The 21,131-nt window shown below is 54.0% G+C and overlaps 1 protein-coding gene and 1 long non-coding RNA gene across 7 annotated transcripts; one reads left to right on the top strand and one right to left on the bottom strand.

Annotated features, from left to right (window-relative positions):
- Positions 1 to 8,971: 8,971 nt before the first annotated feature.
- Positions 8,972 to 13,329, top strand: LOC118981695 (uncharacterized). 4 transcript variants are annotated; one of them, XR_005065394.1, is made up of 4 exons: positions 8,972 to 9,023; positions 9,425 to 9,476; positions 9,607 to 9,738; positions 10,239 to 10,498. It is a non-coding gene; the product is annotated as an uncharacterized LOC118981695 (long non-coding RNA). The 4 variants fall into 4 exon arrangements; XR_005065395.1 differs by lacking the exon at positions 8,972 to 9,023 and adding an exon at positions 13,246 to 13,329 and having other exon boundaries at positions 9,045 to 9,476; positions 10,239 to 10,431; XR_005065396.1 differs by lacking the exon at positions 8,972 to 9,023 and adding an exon at positions 11,356 to 12,034 and having other exon boundaries at positions 9,045 to 9,476; positions 10,239 to 10,433.
- Positions 13,216 to 18,336, bottom strand: GPX8 (glutathione peroxidase 8 (putative)). 3 transcript variants are annotated; one of them, XM_037038514.1, is made up of 3 exons: positions 17,921 to 18,322; positions 17,118 to 17,382; positions 13,216 to 13,781 (listed from the first exon to the last, which is right to left on the bottom strand). In XM_037038514.1, exons 1-3 carry the CDS (start codon positions 18,122 to 18,124, stop codon positions 13,618 to 13,620), a joined length of 633 nt encoding a protein of 210 aa, XP_036894409.1. In that variant the 5' UTR covers positions 18,125 to 18,322; the 3' UTR covers positions 13,216 to 13,617. The 3 variants fall into 3 exon arrangements, with proteins under 3 accessions (XP_036894409.1, XP_036894410.1, XP_036894411.1); XM_037038515.1 differs by having other exon boundaries at positions 13,217 to 13,781; positions 17,118 to 17,379; positions 17,921 to 18,319; XM_037038516.1 differs by lacking the exon at positions 17,118 to 17,382 and having other exon boundaries at positions 13,622 to 13,781; positions 17,921 to 18,336.
- Positions 18,337 to 21,131: the final 2,795 nt, after the last annotated feature.

The following is a 21,131-nucleotide window of genomic DNA, read 5'->3' as shown; positions in this document are numbered from 1 at the left end:
GTTTGCCCAGGTCTGTGTGCTCCGGGTCCCTCTCCTTCGAGTGTGATTCCCGGGCGCCCGCTTTCCGCCGCAGTGATTCCGCGCAGGTTTTCTGGGCGTTTTGGGGACTCAGAATTGAGGAGATAAAGTTGTAAAAGCTATAACAAACAAACAAACAAAACCAAAACCCCCCAAACACGTACAGCACCTGGGACGCACAGCGGGTCCGCGCGCTCCGGTTACGCGCCGCGGCTGGGGCAGCGGTTGGCAGGAGTTCACCCGCCCCCCTCCCGGTGGCCCTGCCCCCCCACGCGCGGACCTGCCCCCCACGTCTGCGACTCCACGGCGCGGGTGGCTCGGGACCGTCGAACTTGGTCGGACTGCGGCAGGGGCTGTTTGGAGTTTGCTCACAGGAAGAAGTCAATGTCCTCAACGCGAAATCTTCATTTTTCACTTGGTAGCAGGTAACACCATAAAGGCTCCTGTGTAGTCAAGTCTCCAGTCACTAACGGCAGACGTCACATCTGGTCTCCGCACAAGCTGTTTCCCGGGGGTGGGGGCGGGGGAGGCAGGGACACAGGTTCACGAACCCCTAATTTCCCCAGCAAAATCAATGACGTCGGAGCGGTGGGGGCTCAGTGTTCTTTAAAAAAATCCCCTCTTTCTTTATTCCATCCTAGAGTTGTGCAAACGCGCTGTGACGTATTTAAAGTGCTTAGTGCTGTGGCTGAACACAGTTAGCTCTGAATAAATTTTAGCTAGTAGTTTTTGTGGTGAAAACAATATCTTAATACAAAAACTCACTCAAAGAGTTAAAGGGTGCGGCTATAATAGGCAATACATTTGATCTCAAAAATGAAGGGAGAAGGAATCTAACGAAAGGGAAACGGCCGTTCAGACCACCGCAGGCGTCAGGGTCACCGAGGCCAAGGCCGGAGCGCCTGTGCGCCCTGACTGTCCCTCGTTCACAGCGCCACCTTCAGGAGAGCGAAGGCATCCTGCTCAGGCGGAGCTAAGTCAGGCCCGCGAGGACCAGGCCTAACACAACGTTTGTTTCGTTTTAACCGGTGACCACGAGAACGTCTGCCCTGATGCCTTCCGCCCGGCGGTGATTCGTGCAGCAGACCAGCATGTCGATCAAAGAATTAACTAGAAATGAATGCAGAGGTTTTCTTTTTAAATTTTTTTTTATTTACTTCTAGAGAGAGGAAAGGAGGGAGAAAGAGGGAGAGAAACATCCATGTGTGAGAGATCTATCCATGGGCTGCCTCTCGCGTGCCCCCTACTGGAGACCTGGCTGCTGCAACCCAGGCACGTGCCCTGACTGGTAATGGAACTGGAGACCTTTTGGTCTACAGGCGGGTGTTGAGTCCACGGAGCCACACCAGCCAGGGCAGAATGATAGGATTTCTAACTGAATTTCTTTGGGATACCACACTGAGATCATAATCTATAAATTATCCATTTTTGTTATCTCCACGAGATTTAATAGTTCCCCTTAATAATTTATTCCTTTAACAGTTAACCAGTCTTATAAGGAAATTTTCCTTCAGAACCCCGCCCCCCCACATGGGATTAAGCAATTATTTCCTTCAAGTACGTAAAACAGCAGCCAGTGGGTGAGTGCTCGGGGAGGCAGCGGGAGGGGGCCCCAAGGAGCAGGACCTGGGGCTGCACTGCCGGGGGTGGGGGGTGGAGGGGGTGGGGGGTGGGGGTGGGGCACTGGCCTCACGCTGGGCAGCGCCGCCTGAGCCGGTGCTGACTGCAGAAGACACAGGATTCTGAAGACAATACAAACGCCTGTGAGACACCTCAGTGACATTTTATATGGATTACATGTGGAAATCATGTGTGAAGTTTTATAAAATATTTACATTCATTTCGCCTATTGATTTTCACCTTTCTTTAAGTGGTCGGCCATGAGAAAGTTTACGGTTACCCTGTGGCTCGCGTTCACTCCCGTGGGGCAGCCCCACTGTAGGGCCTGCTGACCACAGACAGACCGTGCGCCTGGCACCGGGCTGCGTGTGGACAAGAGACCTGTACGCACAGTTCCACGATCGCTCATATTTTCACCAGGCAGTAAAGCTGAGAGATGAAATGCTTGCCCAAGGGATCACAGCCTGTAAACAGAAGAGGGGTTATTGGAACCGAATCCGACCCTGGAACCCGCTTTCTTAATATCTACCCTCTGCAGCCTCGTCCAACGGGCTTCACGGGGAATTGCAGGAATGGGAGTGAGGTGCGGAAGGAGAGACTGCGATTCGAACTCTCGGTGCTTTCGTGGGGGAAGGTACTAGAGCAGGCAGGTGACAAGGGACAAATACGGATTTTTAAATTAGTTGGCTTTTGGCAAGGCTCTAGGTAAACTGCCTCTCCGACTTGTAAGCCTCTGGCTTCAGAAGTAGCAGCCCTGGTTTAAGGGCTCAAGGCCCCAGGTTGCCCACTGGGGGAGCTCTGGGTGTTCACTGCAGAAAACTGGTTTCCAGGTGTTGCGGGCCTGACCTGATGGGCGGCGTGTTTCCGACATGAGAGCGTGAAAAGTGCTGCCTGTGGGGCCGGGCAGCTTCCCAGCCTCTTGCTACTGTGCTGAGGTCACCTGGCGGGTCATGTGTGAACCGCAGGTTAAGTGGTGGGACTGTTGGAGCCCCCTCCGCCTTCTCTCATCCTTTCACACATAACCTGGATCTGGGGAGGGGAGCACCTTCCCGAACTCAGCCCCCAGGTTGACGGCAGAGCCTGGAGTCTGGCCTGGGGCAGGACCCTTCTGGTCTTTCCCCTGCTCTGTTCTGTTCTGTTCTGCTTCCCTGGGGCCGTTCTCAGGTGGGAGCGGGGGGGGGGGGGGCTCCGACTCTCCAAGCTCAGACCTGGTGGGCAAACCTCCCNTGGGGGGGGGGGGGGGGGGGGCTCCGACTCTCCAAGCTCAGACCTGGTGGGCAAACCTCCCAGACTGACATGTAAATTGCAAGTCAAAAGGTTGCTTGTGAGCCCAGAGTTGGGACACAGTCACTCTATGTTTCTAGTGACATAACCCTCAGGGGTCCCTGCTGATTTAGTGTATTTCTCCTTTAAAACCCGGGTTGGAAGCTATAATTATGTGAGTGGATACTCATATAATATTTACTGGCCACCTACTATGTGTGAGACACCTACTGTGTGTGGGCTTTGGACCAGAGGGGGCTCTCCTCTGGACGAGCGCTTCCCGGAGACATGCTTGTTATGCAAACAGTTTTCGAAGCTGGCCACGCAGGTGGCGTAGCTTTATCCCGAAAGGAAGGGTTTGTACTTTCTGGGGCTTCATATTCTCTCTCTGGAGGCTCAGCATGAATCTGTACTGCAGATAATGACCAACATACTTCACAGTGAGCAGCCCGCAAGGGGGGACACGTTTCTAGTCCCACAGTGGACAAGCGGCTGGCCCAGGAAACCCACGCCTGCCTTCCTCCAAGTCACAGTTTTCTGGCAGCTGAGTTTGCCGCACACCCCGACCGCGGTCACAGTGCGGCCTTTCTTCGGGTTGCTGCAGTCCCAGCCCCGTGGTTGGTGAAAGGTCCTCACCCCACGTGCGAATCAGTTCAGCAAGTGTTACTGGACGCCAACTCTGGGCCGAGCTGGCTGTGCGGAGAGCGTGGAGCCAGTCTCCGAAGAGGACACGGGGACGAAAGAGGCACGACCCCTGCATTCTTGGAGCGAACAGCGTGCTCAGACAAACGTAAGATCTGGATGAAGCAGACTAGAGGTACAAATAAAGAGAACACAGGGGGAGAGAAGAACATTCCCACTAGGGTGACTTGAGAGGCTGTTTGGGAAAGGGAACTGAAATTTCAAGGGCAAGAATGCCAGGAGAGGGCAGGGACAAGAACTCGGAAGTGAGGTGGCCTCAGCAAAGGCCTGAGGGCAGCAGAGCTGGGCATCACCTTCGTCTCCCGCACGAGGGACGGGAGGCACTGGTGGTGGTGTGGGAGGTGACGGGAGAAAGGCCGATGCTGCATTGCACAAGCTGCTGCTGGGTAGCAGCCGGGAAGGAGTGGCCGGAGGGGAAACAGAGCAGGGCCCTGCCCAGCACAGTCTAGTGAAGAACTTAAAACGGGAGGCTGGGAGCCAGAGGGAGACGGGTCTCACCCGCTGACTCAGCCGTCCGGAGCCCGGTCTGATAAGATCGCCAGGCGTTCAGAACAACACGAGAAAAACTGTGATAGCACAGAGGAGGGCAGCCCGAGAGGTTCTGTGTGTGCCGCCTCCGCTATCTGGGAGAGAAGGCCTCCGACACTGTGCGTGATCCCAAGGTCTCGCAGGGGAGGAGGCGGGGCAACCTAGAAGCTGACTAAGGTATCTAATGCCTGAACCCCAACAACTGGCACACTCAGACTAGCGGGTGCCCGCTTGTAGCTTCTGGCTCAAGTGTATCAAACGAACTTAATAACTTTATTTTCTCCATACGTGGGGCACTCAGATGGGCCAGGCGCCTGCTTGCAGCTTCGTGCTGGTGTGTTTCACAAACGAACTTGTCACCTCATTCCCACTGCACCAGCTGTCTCTCACCTGAATTCTCTCGAGAGCAAGGCAAGAACAGAGGAGGGGGACCCCTGACTTGAGTGTCCTCGGTAACACTGGCAGTGAGCCACAGAATTGGAACTTAATTAGGGAAGATCCATCCAGAGACTTGGGGCCGGGGAGAAACACGATCCGCTCAGGATGCCGAGTATGGCTTTTGACCTCGCCGTCCTGGGTCTGCGCCGCCTCACACCGTACAGGCTCTTGCCCTGAGCAGCACGTGAAATGAATGGACTGGGGTCTGGGGTCAGTTACGCTGTTGTACGTGGCTGAGCAGAGGGCAGAGGTGGTCGTCACGTCAGAGGTGGGCGTGGCCGCCTTTGCGGGCTGCACGGGGGCAGCCAGCCGGCAGAGGGAGACTCTGGGCTGTCCCAGGAAGGCCGCGTGCTGGGGACAGGGGAAGGGGAATGAGACTCCCAATTCCTGTTTGGATTGTGTTGTGCTTAAGTGCCCGGAGGCTGTCCAGTGAGACATTTCCAAGGCTACGGCATTCATGAGCCCTCTTTTCTTAGAGCGGCCACCATGTGCCTGGCCCTGACTTCGTCCATTCATGGAGACTTGTACTGATTTTGTGTTTGGGTTTTCCTTACATTCCATTCCCTAAAACGACGGGGAAGCACCTTGTCTCTTTAGTCCCCTGGGAAAGAGCAGCCCCAAGGAGAAAGAGAAGGCAAAGAAAATGTTAGAGAAATTTAAGTGCTTGTTGGTGATTCGACCTGATTTTTGAGCTTTAGGCTGGGCAAGCTTCACCGTCCACCTCCACTAACTGCGGTGTGGATGGACTGACCTTTTACTCAGCAGCCAGGCAGTAAGGAAAACGTGTGTGTATAGGCAAACCACTTGTAACTGAGGACATGAGCCATGTAATCAGAGGCGACATGCTTCCGATGGAAGCTTCTGCAACCTAGAACCCTGGCAGGGTAAGTCTGGGCCGTCTGCAGGTAGTCCGGACCCGAAGGGACTCACTCCTTCTCTCCCTGCACTATTCTGAGCCAAGGATTCTGTGGGGCGGACTGCCTCAGAGAGTTTATCATGAGTCCGGGACTCGGTGGCTTCCTCCCCTTCCTTGTCCCCTCGCCAGTGTGCATACCAAGAACTCCATCCAGTCTCCCCTGCCCGACCCAGGCTGGAGCGTTTGGATCCACCCCCCACCTGGCAGGGGCAATGGGACGGTTGAAACGCCAACGGACCCCGGGTGTCCGGTAGGCGCGCGCCCAGGCGCGGGCGGGCTGGCGCGTCCTTGGCACGCGCCCGAAACGACCGTTGCGCTTGGGGGTGGGGAGCGCCCCGCTTCCCATTTCTGGAAAAGCAACGGAAAACAGTGAAGTGGAAAAGGCAAGGTGCAAACCGACAAGGGCTGTGCCACGCCCTTTCCGTGCGATGATGGTTCCCCGGCCAGTGTGTGAATGCACCGCGAAGGGCCGAGGGAGCAGGGTGGGGCAGGTGGGGGAGGGGGCTCACCTCGGACATTTCCCTTCTCTGGGATTACTAACACTTTGTTATTGAGATCGTAATCCCGTAATTTAAAAAAAAGCCGGCCCTGGGGAACCCTGGGTACCCCAGTCCACCCATCAGTGGTCGGGACCTGCCGGGACCCTCGGCGCACGCGCACAGGAGTCCAGTAAACCGCCTCCACACGCGCCCTCTCCTCCCTCCTCGCTGCTGTACTGCGTCTCCTCCCGCCTCTTCTCAACACCCCGAAGGCCTCGGCCGAGGAGTCTCATCGGTTCTTATTGTCGCAAACCTACCCGCAAAACCCACTCTTGGAAGGCTACTGACTCAGCATCTGAATCAGAATTTGGCATGAGTTCATAAAAATTAAGAAAAATATTTAACGTACGTTTCTATTTTCTCCTATGCAGTTGTACCGCAGTGTTTCTTTTCTATGAGCACATGATGTTAAATATTTTAAGTTCTCCTTTGGAAACAATTTGACTTTGAAAAAAGTTACCAAAATGGTACAAAGAATCCCATCACATGCCCGCTTCTGTGAATGCTCACAGTGAACTAACCATGGTGTTGAGTCAGGGTCACAACTAGGAAATCAGCATCGCTGCTGCTCTGTAAACTAAATTACTCATGTTTTACTATCATCCTTTTTCTTGGTCCAGGATTCAATCGTGGGCCTGACAACGAATCTAAGTGCTGGTTTCTCCTGACCTGTGACAGTTTCTCATTCTTGTTTCATGATGGACACTTTAAAAACATTTAAAAATATTTATTTTTAGAGAGAGTGGAGGGAAGGAGGAGAGGGAGAAAAACATCCATGTGTGGTTGTCTTCTCCTCACTCCTCACTGGGGGCCCGACTTGGCCTGCAGCCCAGGCACCTGCCCAGACTGGGAACCGACCCAGCAATCCTTTGGTTCCCAGGCTGGCGCTCAATCCACTGAGCCACATCAGGGCCACATCAGCCAGGGACATGACCGACAGTTTTGAAGGGTACTGTTGGCCAATTATTTTTTTGAATGTACTTCAATTTGAGTTTAGTATTTCCTCATTATTAAATTCAGGTTGTGTATTTTTGGCCAAAATACCACAAAAATAATGTATGCCATTCTCAGGGCATCGTGTGGCAGGTGGGGCGGGACGGACACAATGCCAATGTGTCATTTATGGTGACATTATTTGATACCTTGGTTAACATGGTGTCTGCCAGGTTTTCCCATGAAAAGCTGTTATTTCCCTCCTGTGTTCAGCTGGAGGGGGCAAGTGTCCTCATTGGACGACACTGGTTTTAGCGTTCACAACTCCTGACCGCAGCAGCTTGTGGTTTGCCCAGGGTGATCTGATTTATCGTTCTGATATTAAAATTTCAATCTGAACACTTAAATGTAGGGACATTTTAAATGAAGATATTTGACTAATTCTTCTCTGTTACATTAGGGGAAAAGGCATTTGGAGGTTGTGTGATACGCTGTAAAATTAGTGGGTAAAGTAGGATTTGTGAATGTATTATAGATACTTCTAATGAATAATTCACTGGTTTTAGTACTTGTTTGGATTCTAAAATCCCAGTTTACACGGATTTACTAGCACATTCATTGATTTGGTTTTTATTACTGCCTTGTTTGTACCTGTTCTTATCAATCGGTAAATGTAAAGTGGCATTTAGAAATAGAACGAAGAAAAAAGTCTCACTATTATTTCCAGTGTACTGCTGTTTTTAGTCGTCATTTGCAAAACCGATCCTTTCAATTGACAACACTCTGGCTCATGCAATGTCTCACTTTATTTAGCCCGACTGTTTGCTGGAAGGGTTTCCCGGAAGGGAGAACGGGCCCTCCTGGGAATGCGCTGCAGGCAGAGTGGCCTCCTGGCGGTGTGACCGAGCGGCCTTTCATTCTGCGGGCTATTTCACTATCAAGCGCTGAGATAAGTCTCCTTTGGAGATGAACTTACCTCGAGCAGCATTGCTGTTCCCTAACTCGTATCACTGTAGGTGGGAAACTACAGTGATAGGTCTGAGACTGGGTTTTAGCCTAGGTGCCAATTTTTCTTGCTTTCCGCGTGAAGGAGAGGGAGTTTGGTGTTGTTTTTTAAATCACTGACTCTTTTAAGTATCCGATGTCTACGAACACTGTACCCCGAAAAACGCACACACCCACATGTTGAGTTAGAGCAAAGGCAACCCCAAGTCACACAGGGTGGGCGCGTGGAGGGAAAGCGGCCGCCGGAGGTTTCGCAGTCTCCCCTCCCGCGGTGCGGCCGCTCGGGTGGGGCAGCCCAGGCCGGCGGCCCACCGGGCCCCTCGTCGTCTCCCTGCAGACCCCTCCCTCAGTCCCAGGTTCAGCCGGTCCTGATCCCGCAGCCCAGTCCGCCCAGCTTTTCTGCGGGCTCCTCGCTGGCTCCGTCCCCGCCCTGCCGGGGACGCGCGCTCCGCACCCCGCGGGCGGCGCAGGGAGGACGCAGCGAGCGCGAGTCAGCGCCCCCCGCCCATCAGCACGGAGTTCCGGTCCGTTGAAGACGCGTCGGGGGCCCGCGCAAGGGGACCGTCCCCGACAGACAGACGGCGGCAGTTACCGCCCCCGGCGGCCCCTCCGAGGCAGGACGGGGTCGGGGGGAAAACGGGGCCGGGGAAAAGCCGTCAGGACCCGTTAGAACGGAGCGTCTCGGTTTCCGGACGTGGGAAGAACGTGAACTCCCAGAGCCCGCTTCTCGGCCCGCCAAGCCCCGCGGTCCCCGGGGCGGGGACGGTCGCGGCACCGGGTCCCGCCCGGCCCGCCACCGCTCGCGGCAAAGCTTGGCGCGCCCGAACGCGCCGCCGCGCACGCAGGGCGGCCGAGCCGGAGGGGCGGAGCCAGCGCCGCGTGCGGGGGAAGCCCTGCGGCTCTGACGTCACCGCGGCGCTGGCCAATGGGAAGCGGGAGAGGGGATTCCCGCCCCGCCGGCCGCCCCGCCGTCTCTTTAAAGTGTCCGTCGGATGGCGCTCCCGCAGCGGTCAGTGGAGCCGGGGAGCCGGGCGTGCAGGGTGGGCTAGGACGGCCCCGGGGTACGAGACGCTAGCGGTTTAGCGACTAGGCGTCAAGACTGGCGCAGGCCTGGGGGCCAAACCGGCGACACCTGGAGTCGCCCAGAGAGCGTGGAGGCTGGAGCGCGCCGCCCCGCGGAGGGTCCCTGCGGAGGCAGAGGGGCTGCGGGTGGGGGAGGCGCTTGGGCTCTCCGGCCGCAGGCCCCCCAACGGGGCCGCGCGCGGAGGGCACCTTCGGCACACCTGTGTGGGACGGAAGTAGCGCACGGGTCTGAAGCCCGACCGTGACTTCGACCGGCGCACTTTAGCTGCGACCTGAGGTTGCTTTGGAAAAGCACAAGCGGAGGAGGATCTAGAAGCATCCCCACCTGACATGACTTTCCTAAACGGCTTCTCTCTCCCCTTGTTACCTCTCTTTTCAGAAAAGGCCACGCGGGGGCTCGCCAGAGGCGCGAGAAGTCACGGCTCCCCCAGGTGAGTGTCCCGTGCTGGTGCTGGTTTCTGTATTAGATTTGACCTTGAACAGATGAGTGCTGCTGAAGAAGACGGCGTGGGAAGTACGCGCAGATCTGAAAGTACGGAAACATATTATCATTAACTTCAGAGACCAGTCACGTGCTAGAACGAGTGCGGCCAGGAGCCGAGGACCCCTGGCAAACAGTGGTGAGGACTCGGATCCGGACGGCACTGCCTAGCTTCTGCCTCGACAGCAAAGGGCGCCGCTTGGATGTGTCAGGTAGGCGCGCACGGCTCGCGGGCCGGGGACGGCGCCCTCTGGTGGGCAGAGGTGGCATCCCCACGGCGCGCACGCGAGCACCGGAGTGGTTGGGGGGTTGATCCCACGCAGCGCTTCTCCTGGGAACCCGGAGGCCTTTAGCTTCTCTTGTGGTCGGAGTGACCACGAAAAAAATCCAAGTACTTTTTTCCTATTTCTTCCACATACACAGTCCTCATATGCTAAAATCTCTCAGTACCTCCACCCACTTTCCCTCTGCCTAGCTGGCAGGGCACATTCTTTTAACCTCTGCTCACAGCTTCCAGTTTCCAACGCACCACCATTCACATAGAATTTTCTGCTCTTTAAACTTTTCTCTATTTAAGTGGTGACACAGTAACTTGAACACACGCCTACACTTGTAGATGCGGTGACTAATAGCCTATATTGGGCGCAGACACATGATATTTAAGTTCTTAAGTTCCCTAAATCCCTTAATATCGATTTTTCCCCAAACACAGCTGAAGATTCGTCCTGTGCCCGGCTTCTGTGTCAGTGCCTTGGCTCCTCAGCATTTCACTGCGGAGCGCAGACAGCCGGCCTTGAGTCGGCGCACAGAAGTGACGGGAAGGCCATAGTCAAGTACAACTTTAAACACCTGCTTGTCCTGCAGAACTGTCTTCATGTCCAGGCTTTTAATTCAGAAAACCTCAGGTGTGAGCATTTTGAAAGTGTTTTAACCTTTTAACAAGATTAAATAAAATACCAGTGTTATTTCTCATGATGGTTTTGGAGGAACAGCCTTGGGCTGTGAGTTGTCTCCTGTCTTGAGGTCGCAGTTCTGCCACTGTGTTTCCTGTTGAGAGCCTGGCCTCCGCGGCCTCGTGGCCGAGAGATGCGGCGGTGACCCGAGGCAGGTAGGCAGTGTGTTGTTAGCTGGCTGCTTTGGGTCAGGTCGGCAGCCACAGCCACCCTGCCACTTGCTTCTGGACACATTCTTCTGGTGAGCGACGCCCACGGGTTACTGTGTGTGATGGGCTGGCAGTGTGTTGTTAGCTGGTTGATGTGCAGATGGCCATCAGCTAACACGCAGCTGCTGTCTCACTGCACCTACAATGAGCACCAGCATGTGGTTAAATCTGCAAGTCGTGTGCGTGCACTTTTCGCTATGAACCAGCAAGTAAGTACCATATATATACATACGGTTGCTATTCAGTTACCCGATTATAGTGCGATAGACAGCTTTAAAACAGTAGAGAAGCAACTCCAATTATTTAAAAAGTTTCCAGGTAATAATTTGGAGTCTCTAATTCTTGTAGGCAGTATTAAAATGTTTGTGAAATTCAGTATTTATTTTATTTTTTATTTTTAAAAAGATTTTATTTATCTTTAGAGAGCAAGGAAGGGAGGGAAAAAGAGGGAAACATCAGTGTGTAGTTGTCTCTTACACGCCCCCTACTGGGGGGCCAGCCCACAACCCAAACATGGGTCCTGACTGGGAATTGAACCAGCAACCCTTTGATTCACAGGCTGACACTCAATCCATGAGCCACGCCAGCCAGGGATCAATATTTATTTTAGTTAAAAAACTTAGAATATAAGGACAGTTTGGAATAAAAGCCTAAAATGTTTCCCCAGGTTTTCACCTGTCTTTAGTGGTCTGCCGCATGGCGTTGGCGTGTTTCTCCAACCATGTGTGTGCCTGCTGAAGGGAGGACCAGGGCAGCCTTTGGGAGGGAAATGTTTCCACTTGAAGTATCATGAAAGTTGGGGTGTTGGGGTGCGGGTGTAGGCTGGGATGGAGTTACTTGGAAAGTTTGCCCTACTTTTTCCTTCATTTTCAGTGAGATCACAGACCCATATCTGGAAGTGGGCATGAGCTTTAGCTTGTGGAGGGCGATACGATTTTAAGTATTTTCTCACTCTCGTGGGGCCATTCGGACACGGAGCGTGGCCGGCTGGGCTGGGCCTGACACAGAGCATGCGCAGTGGGTCTGCCGCAGGTGCGGGAAGCTGGCTCCGGGGGATTGGGTGACCTGGTCTCCCTGCGAAGGGGCGTGAGAAATAGATCACAGCCTCTTCTCACCGGGGTGTAAGTTATTGGCAAAACAATTTTTATTCTTACCTCATTTAAATGTCAACACTCTGGAACCATGGGTTAAAAAAAAGCCTATAATTTCGTTCTTACGCATCTTGTTATTCGACAGTCGCACCCCTCTTGGTTATTGTCCAGTATCATTCCATTTGCAGCATCTTTGTGTTTGAATATCACTTCTATGGAAATACTGCTTTCATCTTGTGTTTTTAAACATTAAATTTCAACATGTTATTTTTTCATAAAAATTCGCCTTTTGATGAAAATAAAATCTACGAAATTTAGATTTTGTTTGAATGTTTGTAAGCTAAAGAGAAGACACAAAACACCAACATTTAAACTCAATAAAGAGAATAGGTACTTCAAGCCGTTCAGTTCCAAATTATCGAGCTGATGAGAAAGGAGGGAAAGAACGGAATCACGTGAAGACGAGTGAAGGGGTCGTGGGTAAGGAGGAAACTGGGGACACGCGTCCAGAAAGTGTTTCCATGGGAGTGGGGTGGGGGAACAGGGAGGCACCCGGGCAGCTGGGAGGAAAAGAGTGGGCGGCCCTGCTGGCCTGGAGGTGATGTCCCAGGTGCTTCCCGAGGGGCGGCCCCTGTGCCCTTCAGCACCCTGGAGGGGTGGGGGTGGGGGTGGGCGGTGGCAGCGGCAGCGCCTCCCTCAGCGAGGTCGGCTTCAGGTCATATACACACACACTCACATACTGCGACACACTGCGCGTGCTGAGCATGGCCAAGGAGGAAGCTCAGGACTTCTGCGGTTGCTCCCCTCTTTCCATGAAGAGGTACTTTGGGGGTGATCCTTAGGATTTCAGCCACCGGAATGACATAGCATTGAATTCTTTCTCCAAATGGCTAAACTAGTCTGAATAGACTAGCAACCAAAGATAAGCTCTAAGGGTTCAAGTTCAATTGAACTTGGCCTTTTTCTTACACTTGGGATTTCCACTCAGAGATACTGACTCAACTGTTAATACTGTATTTATGGAACTTGAGTTTCTTCTGGAAAATAATAAAGATCGAAAATAATGGCTCTGGCTGGTGTGGTTCTGTGGATTGAGTCCTGGCATGAAGACCGAAAGGTCGCTGGTTTGATTCCCAGTCAGGGCACATGCCTGGGTTGTGGCCAGGTCCCCCATTGGCGGCATGTGAGAGGCAACCACACATTGATGTTTCTCTCCTCTTTCTCCCTCCCTCTCTCTAAAAATAAACAAAATCTTAAAAAAATAATGAAGCCTTTTTCAAATGTTATGAAAATGTCATTTATAAATGACTCTTTGGCCAGATGTAGTAAAACTTACTACGAACTTGTACTCAAAAGATGAACAAACAAAATCCTGTATATGAAAAAGACAAAAATATATATGGCTATGAATCTATGCGTATATACATTTCACAATGTTTATTTTGTGTTTTATTACATAAAAATAGTTGTTTGCAGTTGGCTGCAGACATGTCAGTATACTCAGGGCCGTGGATTCAGTGGTCAGTGTGCTGGCATTTCCGTCCAGGCCGCTCCCAGAAAAGGTCAAGTTGAACGCCAGGCTCCTGCAGCAGAGCCGTGACTACGTATTCTGAATTGTTTAGTGCGGTCAAGTGAAGTCTCGAGCACATTCCACTTTGATTCTTCAGGCTTTGGGTAACGTCTCTGTGGTGGAGACGTTCATCGCCACTCACTGGCGCGGTGACAGAAAATCACCTGTCAGTGCCACACAGTAACTGTCGGAGCACCTAGAACGAGAGGGGACCCTCGGGAGACAGCCCCGTGTGCCGCCGCCACACTGGAGCGGCGCGGCGGCGTTTTCAGAGATCCTCCCTCTTTTTGATGATCATTTGTCGAATCAGATCGGCGATCTCAGGCCTGATGGCCTCAATGGGCTCCTCGGGCCGCCAGGACCTCACGACCTGACCCTCGGGGTTGACCAGGTATTTCCAGAAGTTCCATCTTGGCTCCTTCTTGGAAGAATCTACAAAGTCAGAATACATTTTAATGAGTGTGATTTTATTCTTTCCCAAGATTTCCAATTGTTAGGGTCTGGACGAGTGATGACTGCAGAAACAAGTCGTGGGGGTGGGGGCAGGATGTCATCATAGCAGAACAGGACAAAGAGCAAACCACGCGAACAAGGCAGAACTCGAGGTTTGAGTGACCGGATTCTGTGTACATGCGCAGACATTCCACTAACTAATGATAAACCACGAAGTGGTTTATCTCAGATTTGTTGCTCTAAACAATACAAAATTTATCCCGCCACTCGCTTAAAACTTTCAGTTTCCTGGCATTTTTAAAGATAAATGATATTCTGGAAGTCCCTCGTAAAGGGAATGAGTAGATTGCTTGTCATATTAAACATATCTATCTTTTTTAACATAGTTACATATTCCATAGCTGAAAGTGGTAAATTCTAAATCATACTGTTTTGAGAAATTGTGACATCCTTCTGACGCACCCTAATTTACATATAAGAACATAAATTTCCCCATTTATATCCCCCTGGATTTATGTGCATTATTACTGACTGACATGAGGAAAACCATAAACAATCACAACAAAAATCGACCAAGTGCCCACTCTGGGCCTCGTGACGGGTGCTCAGTGCTTCGAGTGGGCCCCTCGTACGCGCTCTGCAGCACAACAGCGATGCCAGTGGGGGCGCCACTATCATCACCCCCCATTTTGCAGATGAGAAAAGGGGGGGGCCTGGACTCCGGGTCCCAGGACTAGCAGGTGGCGGAGCCTGGGGCCACCTCGGGACCTTCTTCCCCAGCTCGGGCTCTGTGGCCTCCGCAGGGGACGGGGTGGAGCCAGCTGCCATCTGGAAGAGGGCCAGCTCCTCCCCGCCGTCCGTGTGGGTGGGACATGGTGTCTGTGGGACGCCCTATCAGAGGGGGCCGCTGGGTCTGTGGCTTCGGAGCTCAGGAGACAGAGCTCACTCAGGGGCGGGTTGGAGAGAGAGGACCCCAGTGGGTTTTAGGGAGAACCCCGAGCACCCATAGGGTTAAGGGTGGACAGAAAAGGGGCACCTGCCAAGGAGGAGGAGAAGGGGCCTGAGGGGAGTCAGGCTCCCAGACCTGCCTGGCCCAGAAGCGGGGGTTGGGGGGAGGAACCCTGTCACCTCCTCTCAAAACAGGGAGCAAGTCACTGGAAGGACTCACTGCTGGGAGGTATTCCAGGGGGGACTAGAGCCCACGAGGGAGCGTGGGTTAAAACCAGGAAGATGTAGCCCAACATTTACTTCTGTGCTCTGTACTTGGAATGTGTGCCAAGCATTTAAATCGCTTACTTTGTTGTTCGAAGTCATGCCTGTTAAATCGAGCACTAGGGACTCAGCACGAGCACATCACTGCAGAAACCCTTCCTCAATCATCCCCAAACAGCCACTTTCCACAAGGAAACACGTGTCCGGGGCACGCTCTCTCCAGCTGAGGCACCATCTGTGAGTGAGTGGGCTGTCACCGCCCCACCCCCGCCCCCCAACCGTGGCTGCAGCCCTCAGCACGGGTCTTGCCACTCGGCTGGGATGCAGTCCCCACCTGCCTCCTCACCCAAGCCTCCGAGCAGCCGGCACACCTGTACCAGGCTCGGTCACGTCCAGGTGGGCCCATTGAGAAGGCCTGATTTTAACTGGGCCATCGTCACCTGGCTCCGGGGAATTGCTTACATCATGTGACCTTCATGACCCTACGGGGACAGTGGGGTTTGAGTGCCCCAGCACCCAGTGGCGGTGATGGCGAGATTTGTGAGCCTGTGCCCTGGCTGCTCTCTCCCCGGCGCACCTGGAGCGCCCTCAGCTGGTCGTGGCATGGAAGCTTCACGGCCTGATGAAGTCCGGGTTCCATCAGGACTCTAGGGACCCACAGGGACAACAGGACTGGGGGGATCCGCCGCGGACGACATGAGCGTCCTTTAGGACAGTGTCCGGCCCAGGGTCAGCCGTGTGTGCGGCCCCACTCACACTATTAACACGCTCTCCCACACGGTCGGAGGAGGCAGACAATACTGACACTCTCGTTTCACAAACGAGGAACCAGCCGCGGAAGAGTTAGGTTCTGTGCCTGAAGCCACACAGCAAAGCAACTGAGTGGACAGGGGCCCAGGTGCTTGCTCAGTCACCAACCCTCACTCCCTTCAGGCTAACTCACCCCGGAAAAATCTAAGATTTCTGTAGCTAGTAGCCTAATTGTAGAACTAGACTAACATTACTTCCAAAAAGAGTCCTTACATTTTGTTTTGAATTTTATCAAACTCCTGGTAAACTGAGTTATTACTCATCCTTGAGGCCAGCTCAGGAGTGAGGCACCGTACAGCCACCGCAGAGAGCACGAAGCCACACTGCCCTGCCTGTTCACGGGAGAGCGGCCCGTTACCAGTGGGGGGTGGGGGCGCTTCCCCAGAGGCTACTGAGGTAAGAGAAGACACCCCATGAAAATAGCTAGGCCCACACTTCCACTGCATTTTTCAGTGAAATGATCACCAGGAATAAAATGTGGGCTAGATTTATTTTGTCATTCCAGATGTTAAAACATAGATTTCAGGAAAGCATAACTTGTAGAAAGTCCAAAAGGATGAAATTCTGGTTCTTTGGCTGTCTTAGGAAACTTTCCCACTAAAACATTTCCAATGAAACTGGGAAGCCTGGTTCTTTTTTTAAAAAAATTATTTATTTATTTATTTATTTATTTTTAGAGAGAGGGGAAAGAAAGGAGAAAGAGAGTTAGAGAAACATCAGTGTGTGGTTGCCTTCCACGTAGCCCCCAACTGGGAACCTGGCCTACAACCTAGGCATGTGCCCTGACGGGGAATTGAACTAGCAACTCTTTGGTTTGCAGCCTGTGCTCAATCCACTGAGCTACACCAGTCAGGGCGGGAAGCCTGGTTCTGATACACTTGTTCAAAAAGGAAAACAACAACCACACCTAGAACAAAACCAGAAACAAACTAAGCGAACAACTAGAACAGGAGCAGAACCACAGAAATGGAGATCACACGGAGGGGTAGCAACAGGGGAGTGGGAAGGGGAGAAGGGGGGAGAAGGTACAGAGAATAAGTAGCATAGACGGTGGGGAGAAAATAGGGGAGGGCAAGAATAGTATGGGAAAAGTAGAAGCCAAAGAACTCATATGTACGACCCATGGACACGAACTAAAGGGGGGGATGTGGGTGGGAGGGGGTGTGCAGGGTGGAGGGGAGTAAAGGGGGGAAAATGGGACAACTTTAATAGCATAATCAATAAAATATATTGAAAAATGAAGAGAAAAAGCAACGCGCAACAGTACGTTGGGGAGGCAAGACCGATACTTACCAACAAGAAATCTGAAGGCAGGCTCTGCCTCGGGTCCCAGAATCTTTATCTTGTGGAAGACAGGGAAGGTGACTCCATAGTTACTCCTCACGAAAGAGGCCACCTCCTTGCTGGGGCGGGGCTCCGCCTCCCCGAACTGGTTGCACGGAAAGGCCAGGACGCTGAAGTGGAAGGGCCCGAACTCCCGGTGCAGCTCCTGCAGCGCCAAGTAGTTTCTGTCCGTGAGCTGGCAGTCGCTGGCCACGTTGGCAACCAGCGTGACCTCCCGGAAAAAGAAAAAACCCGACCGGAAAGTGAAGCAAAGAAACGATAGCAAACTCTGCCAGTAGTTAAGAACCCCAAGCCATCTGGGCCGAAATACAACCTTGGATAGATGGTTATTTCAGACTTTTAGGCATACCAGGCTTTACTGAAAATGGCTGAGACGCCGAAAGATCACTGCCTTTCAAAAAGCACCAGGTACTCCGATGCTTTGTGAAAAAAATACAATATGTTCATGCAGTTTGGTTAATGTCTCCATGTTCACATTGCAAACTACATGTGAGAATTCCCTAAACCACTTCAAGTATTAATTCGGCCCATAAGTGAAAACATTCTAAAGAAAGCAGTTAAGATCACCAGAGTTTATCAGTTAGAAGCGCAAAAACTATGAGAACGCTGATGGCCTAAGTGATGCACCAATCGCATTACTTTATTGGCAGTGCCAGCATGAGCGTTTAACCGAGAAAATCGATTCCACTAAGAGGACACGCGGAGAACGTGGCCGAACAATAAAGCAACAAAAGTCGGAAGAGGCTACTTACTTTGCCCTTAAACTTTTCCAGAGAAACGGGTCTTCCTTTTGCGTCTTTCACCTCAAAGGTGTAGAAGCTGCTGACCCGCGGCTTTAGGAACTTCAGCTGCAGAAGAAAGAGCATCGCCGTGCACAGCGCCATGGACAGCAGCACGGCGAACACCCGCGCCCTGGGCCCCGAGCAGCGCCCGGGGTGCACGGCCAGAGGCTCCATCTTGCAGGGCTCCCGGCGGAGGCGCGGCGCTGGAATTCGAGGAGGAGCTGAAACTCGAAACCCCGCGGCTAGCGGAAAACCAGGAAGGACGACCCGCTCGGGTCCCTGTGGGGGCGGGGTGGGGGGCGCGGCAATAAGACCCTCGGCAGAGCCGGACGGGAGTTCCAGGGCGGCGGGGCGCGCAGAAGGATGCCACGGTGCTTCTGACGTCAGCCGCGATTTTTGCTGGGACCACGCGGGCGCTCCGGGTCGCCCTCCACCGCCCGCCCCGCGCAGACATCCTCCCACCGGCAGGTGGCGCTCCTGTGCCTTGCAAGCCGGGCCGTGCTGCATCGGGCTCGGGAGCAGAGGGCTGGGCACCAGGGCCCGGAACAGCAGTTCAGAGGGCACGTCTGCTAAGGCGATGTGGGACCCGAAGGGCCTGGGTTTCCTGGGCACGGATTTTCAACAAGCTCTGTGAGTTCAAGGAGTCCGTAGTGGGAAGGACAGCGAAACAGCTGCAAGGCTGCTTACCCTGGCCTCATCTCACTAAGGCAGGGCCAGGCAGACACAGTACAGAGTGAACAATGACACCTTTAAAAAGTCTCTCTCCCCCCCTTCTCCCTCCCTTCCCCTCGTTCTAGAATGGGTGAAAAAAGAAGTGAAATAATAAGTGAAATAATAAAGCCACCTCCGTCCAAGGCACTGATAACAAGTTGAACAGCATGAGGCCAGGGAGCGTGGCAGCCCTTGTCTGGCTGAGCTGAGTCTGGGGGGCCCAGGGGGCCCGGCTGTGCAGCAGCCCCTTCCGTCCACCCGCTGCGCTTCCTGTTGGGAAGCCGCAGAAGTACTTGCCTGTCTAATCTGGGGAGCGCTTTTCCCCTTTGTCGTGCTTTTCGCAGGCAGCTGAGTGGTGGTCAGGGAAGCGGCGTGGCTCTCCCCCCGTTCTGTGTATCTGGTCCCAGACACCGGGGCTTGAGCTGCTGCGGGGGAGGCGCTGCTTCACCCCCTCCCTCTCCAGGTCCTGCCGACCCGCATCATCGCGCCCCGTCCAATTCAACAGCCACTCTTTCTATGACGAAGAAGAAGGAGGGAAGGAGAACAATTGTTTCCCTGCCCCTGGGTTCTTTCCTAAATCCCCTGTGACGTCGTCCGAGACCTCCGAGGGAAGCGATCCCCTCGTTTAGTTGTTAGGGAACACTCAGGTGTCCACAGATCCCTGTACTCGGAGGACAGCGAGACCAAAGACCAAGTGCCTGCTCTGCTGGAGTCTGTCGAGTGGTGGAGGAAGGAAAGGCGGTCGGAAGGGGAGAACAGGCGCTGTCGGGTAGGCCTGGGCTGCTGTGACGACACACTGCAGCCCGGGTGGCCTAGGAACAGGAATGCGTCTCTCCCGGCCTCCAGGCTGCAGGTCTGAGACCAGGGTCCCGAGGGGGTCGGGCGAGGGCTGTGTTCTGGAATGCAGACCCCTCTGTGTCCTCACGAGCCAGAAGGACCCAGGGAGCTGGAGGTCTCTTGTATGGTACCCCCCCCACCCCCCCTTAGTGAGGGCTCCACCGTCAGGACCCTCNGCCAGAAGGACCCAGGGAGCTGGAGGTCTCTTGTATGGTACCCCCCCCCCCGCCCCCCCTTAGTGAGGGCTCCACCCTCACGACCCTCCCAGAAGCCCCACCTCTTAACACTGTTATGGGGGTGGGGCTAGAAATTCAGTTTGCCTTCTTGTTGGGGGGTGCTCGAGCCTTCGGACAAGGCATGGGCAGCAGTCCGGTGAGCGCAGGCTGGGTGGACCTGTGGGTGCAGCCTCTGCGTGTGGCTCTGGGTGGCTGTGTCTGCACCGTGGGCTTTGTGCACTGGAAAGGTCACTCGTAGAGGCACGGTGCGTGCCATGGTGCGCCTGGCCTGCACCCTGGGCCTGCTGCTGATGAGCTCCGTGTCCTTGCTTAGTCTATGCTTGCCGAAGCCCACGAACCTTCCTTTTCCAGCTCTGCATGAGGAAGAAAACAAGTCCCCGCCTCACAGGGCTGTGAGCAGTTTGAGTAAAGTGCCCTCCCCTGCGTTTTCCAGCTCGGGACAAACGGACAAACGCAGTCATTGACGAGATGCAGCAGAGCTCGCCTGGAAGCCCCGAGAGAAAGGCTGTGTATTGGTTCCCAGTGCCTGATGTGATGAAGGAGCACAGATGACACGCTTCTTCTCTGGGTCGTGGAGGCTGGACGCTGACAGGAGTTTCTCGGGACAGAGACCGAGGAGCCCATGGGAGCGGGTGCTGCAGGTGGAGTCGGAGTGCACTCTCTGCAGGACTCTGTTCTCAGTGGCCTCAGGCGGACTTCAAGACCGAATGGAGCCTGCGCTCCTCCTGTCTGATCAGAGGCAGCAGGACAGAAGTCCCCCGGGGCCGTGTGTAGGGTCAAAGTCGGCCTGCTTCCCCCACGCCTGAGGCAATGTGCAGCCTCTCGGGGGCACCTGCTGGGCCGGAGTCCGGGAGAGGTGGGGTGGGGATGCCCTGTGTGTGGAGGGCAGCCGGGGGCCATGTGTGGGCAGAGGGTCCCCAGGCCCAAGCGGGCTGGTCTTCCTTTGGGGGTGGGTCACACTCAGGGGCCACTTTCGCCCTGAGCCCTGCCTTCTCCACCTGGCTGATTCTTCCGCTCGTGGAAGTCTCCGTGGTTCGTGAGGGCGTGGTTGTGGTTGGAAAACGATTGGTCTGGGGCCTGAGTTCTGGAGGGAACTTGTGATGAGAACCCAAGGTGTGTTTCACACGGAAACCCCGCCCGTGCGACTCCCTCCGAGGAGCCCAGCCGGGGGTGCGTTTTGGGGGCTCCACATCCAAATGAGAACAAGGGACAGACACCCTCCGTGCTAGAGGACACCGCTGCTTTTACCTACTGTCCCACTTTTTCACTTAAAAAATGTTGTTGGAAATTTAAAACAATTGCACAGGCAATTCACAGACATGGGCTTTACCGGGCGGAGCTGTGTGCGGACGTGATATTCGTGCCTGCTGTCTCCCAGCCGTGTGAGGGGGGCAGAA

Source organism: Sturnira hondurensis, unplaced genomic scaffold (assembly GCF_014824575.4).
Source record: "Sturnira hondurensis isolate 20B ecotype Veracruz unplaced genomic scaffold, ASM1482457v3 Scaffold0024400, whole genome shotgun sequence".
Taxonomy (NCBI): Eukaryota; Metazoa; Chordata; class Mammalia; order Chiroptera; family Phyllostomidae; genus Sturnira; species Sturnira hondurensis.
Note: the sequence above shows the minus strand (reverse complement) of the source record. Positions and strands in the feature narration are given on the sequence as shown.

Excerpts from the sequence above, each read along its gene's own strand:
- GPX8 (XM_037038514.1), bottom strand. The coding sequence starts at position 18,124 with ATGGAGCCTCTGGCCGTGCACCCCGGGCGCTGCTCGGGGCCCAGGGCG. Across the intron at positions 17,383-17,920 it reads TGGAAAAGTTTAAGGGCAAA|GAGGTCACGCTGGTTGCCAA; the intron begins GTAAGTAGCCTC and ends TTCTTTTTCCGG. Across the intron at positions 13,782-17,117 it reads TGCCTTCAGATTTCTTGTTG|ATTCTTCCAAGAAGGAGCCA; the intron begins GTAAGTATCGGT and ends CTGACTTTGTAG.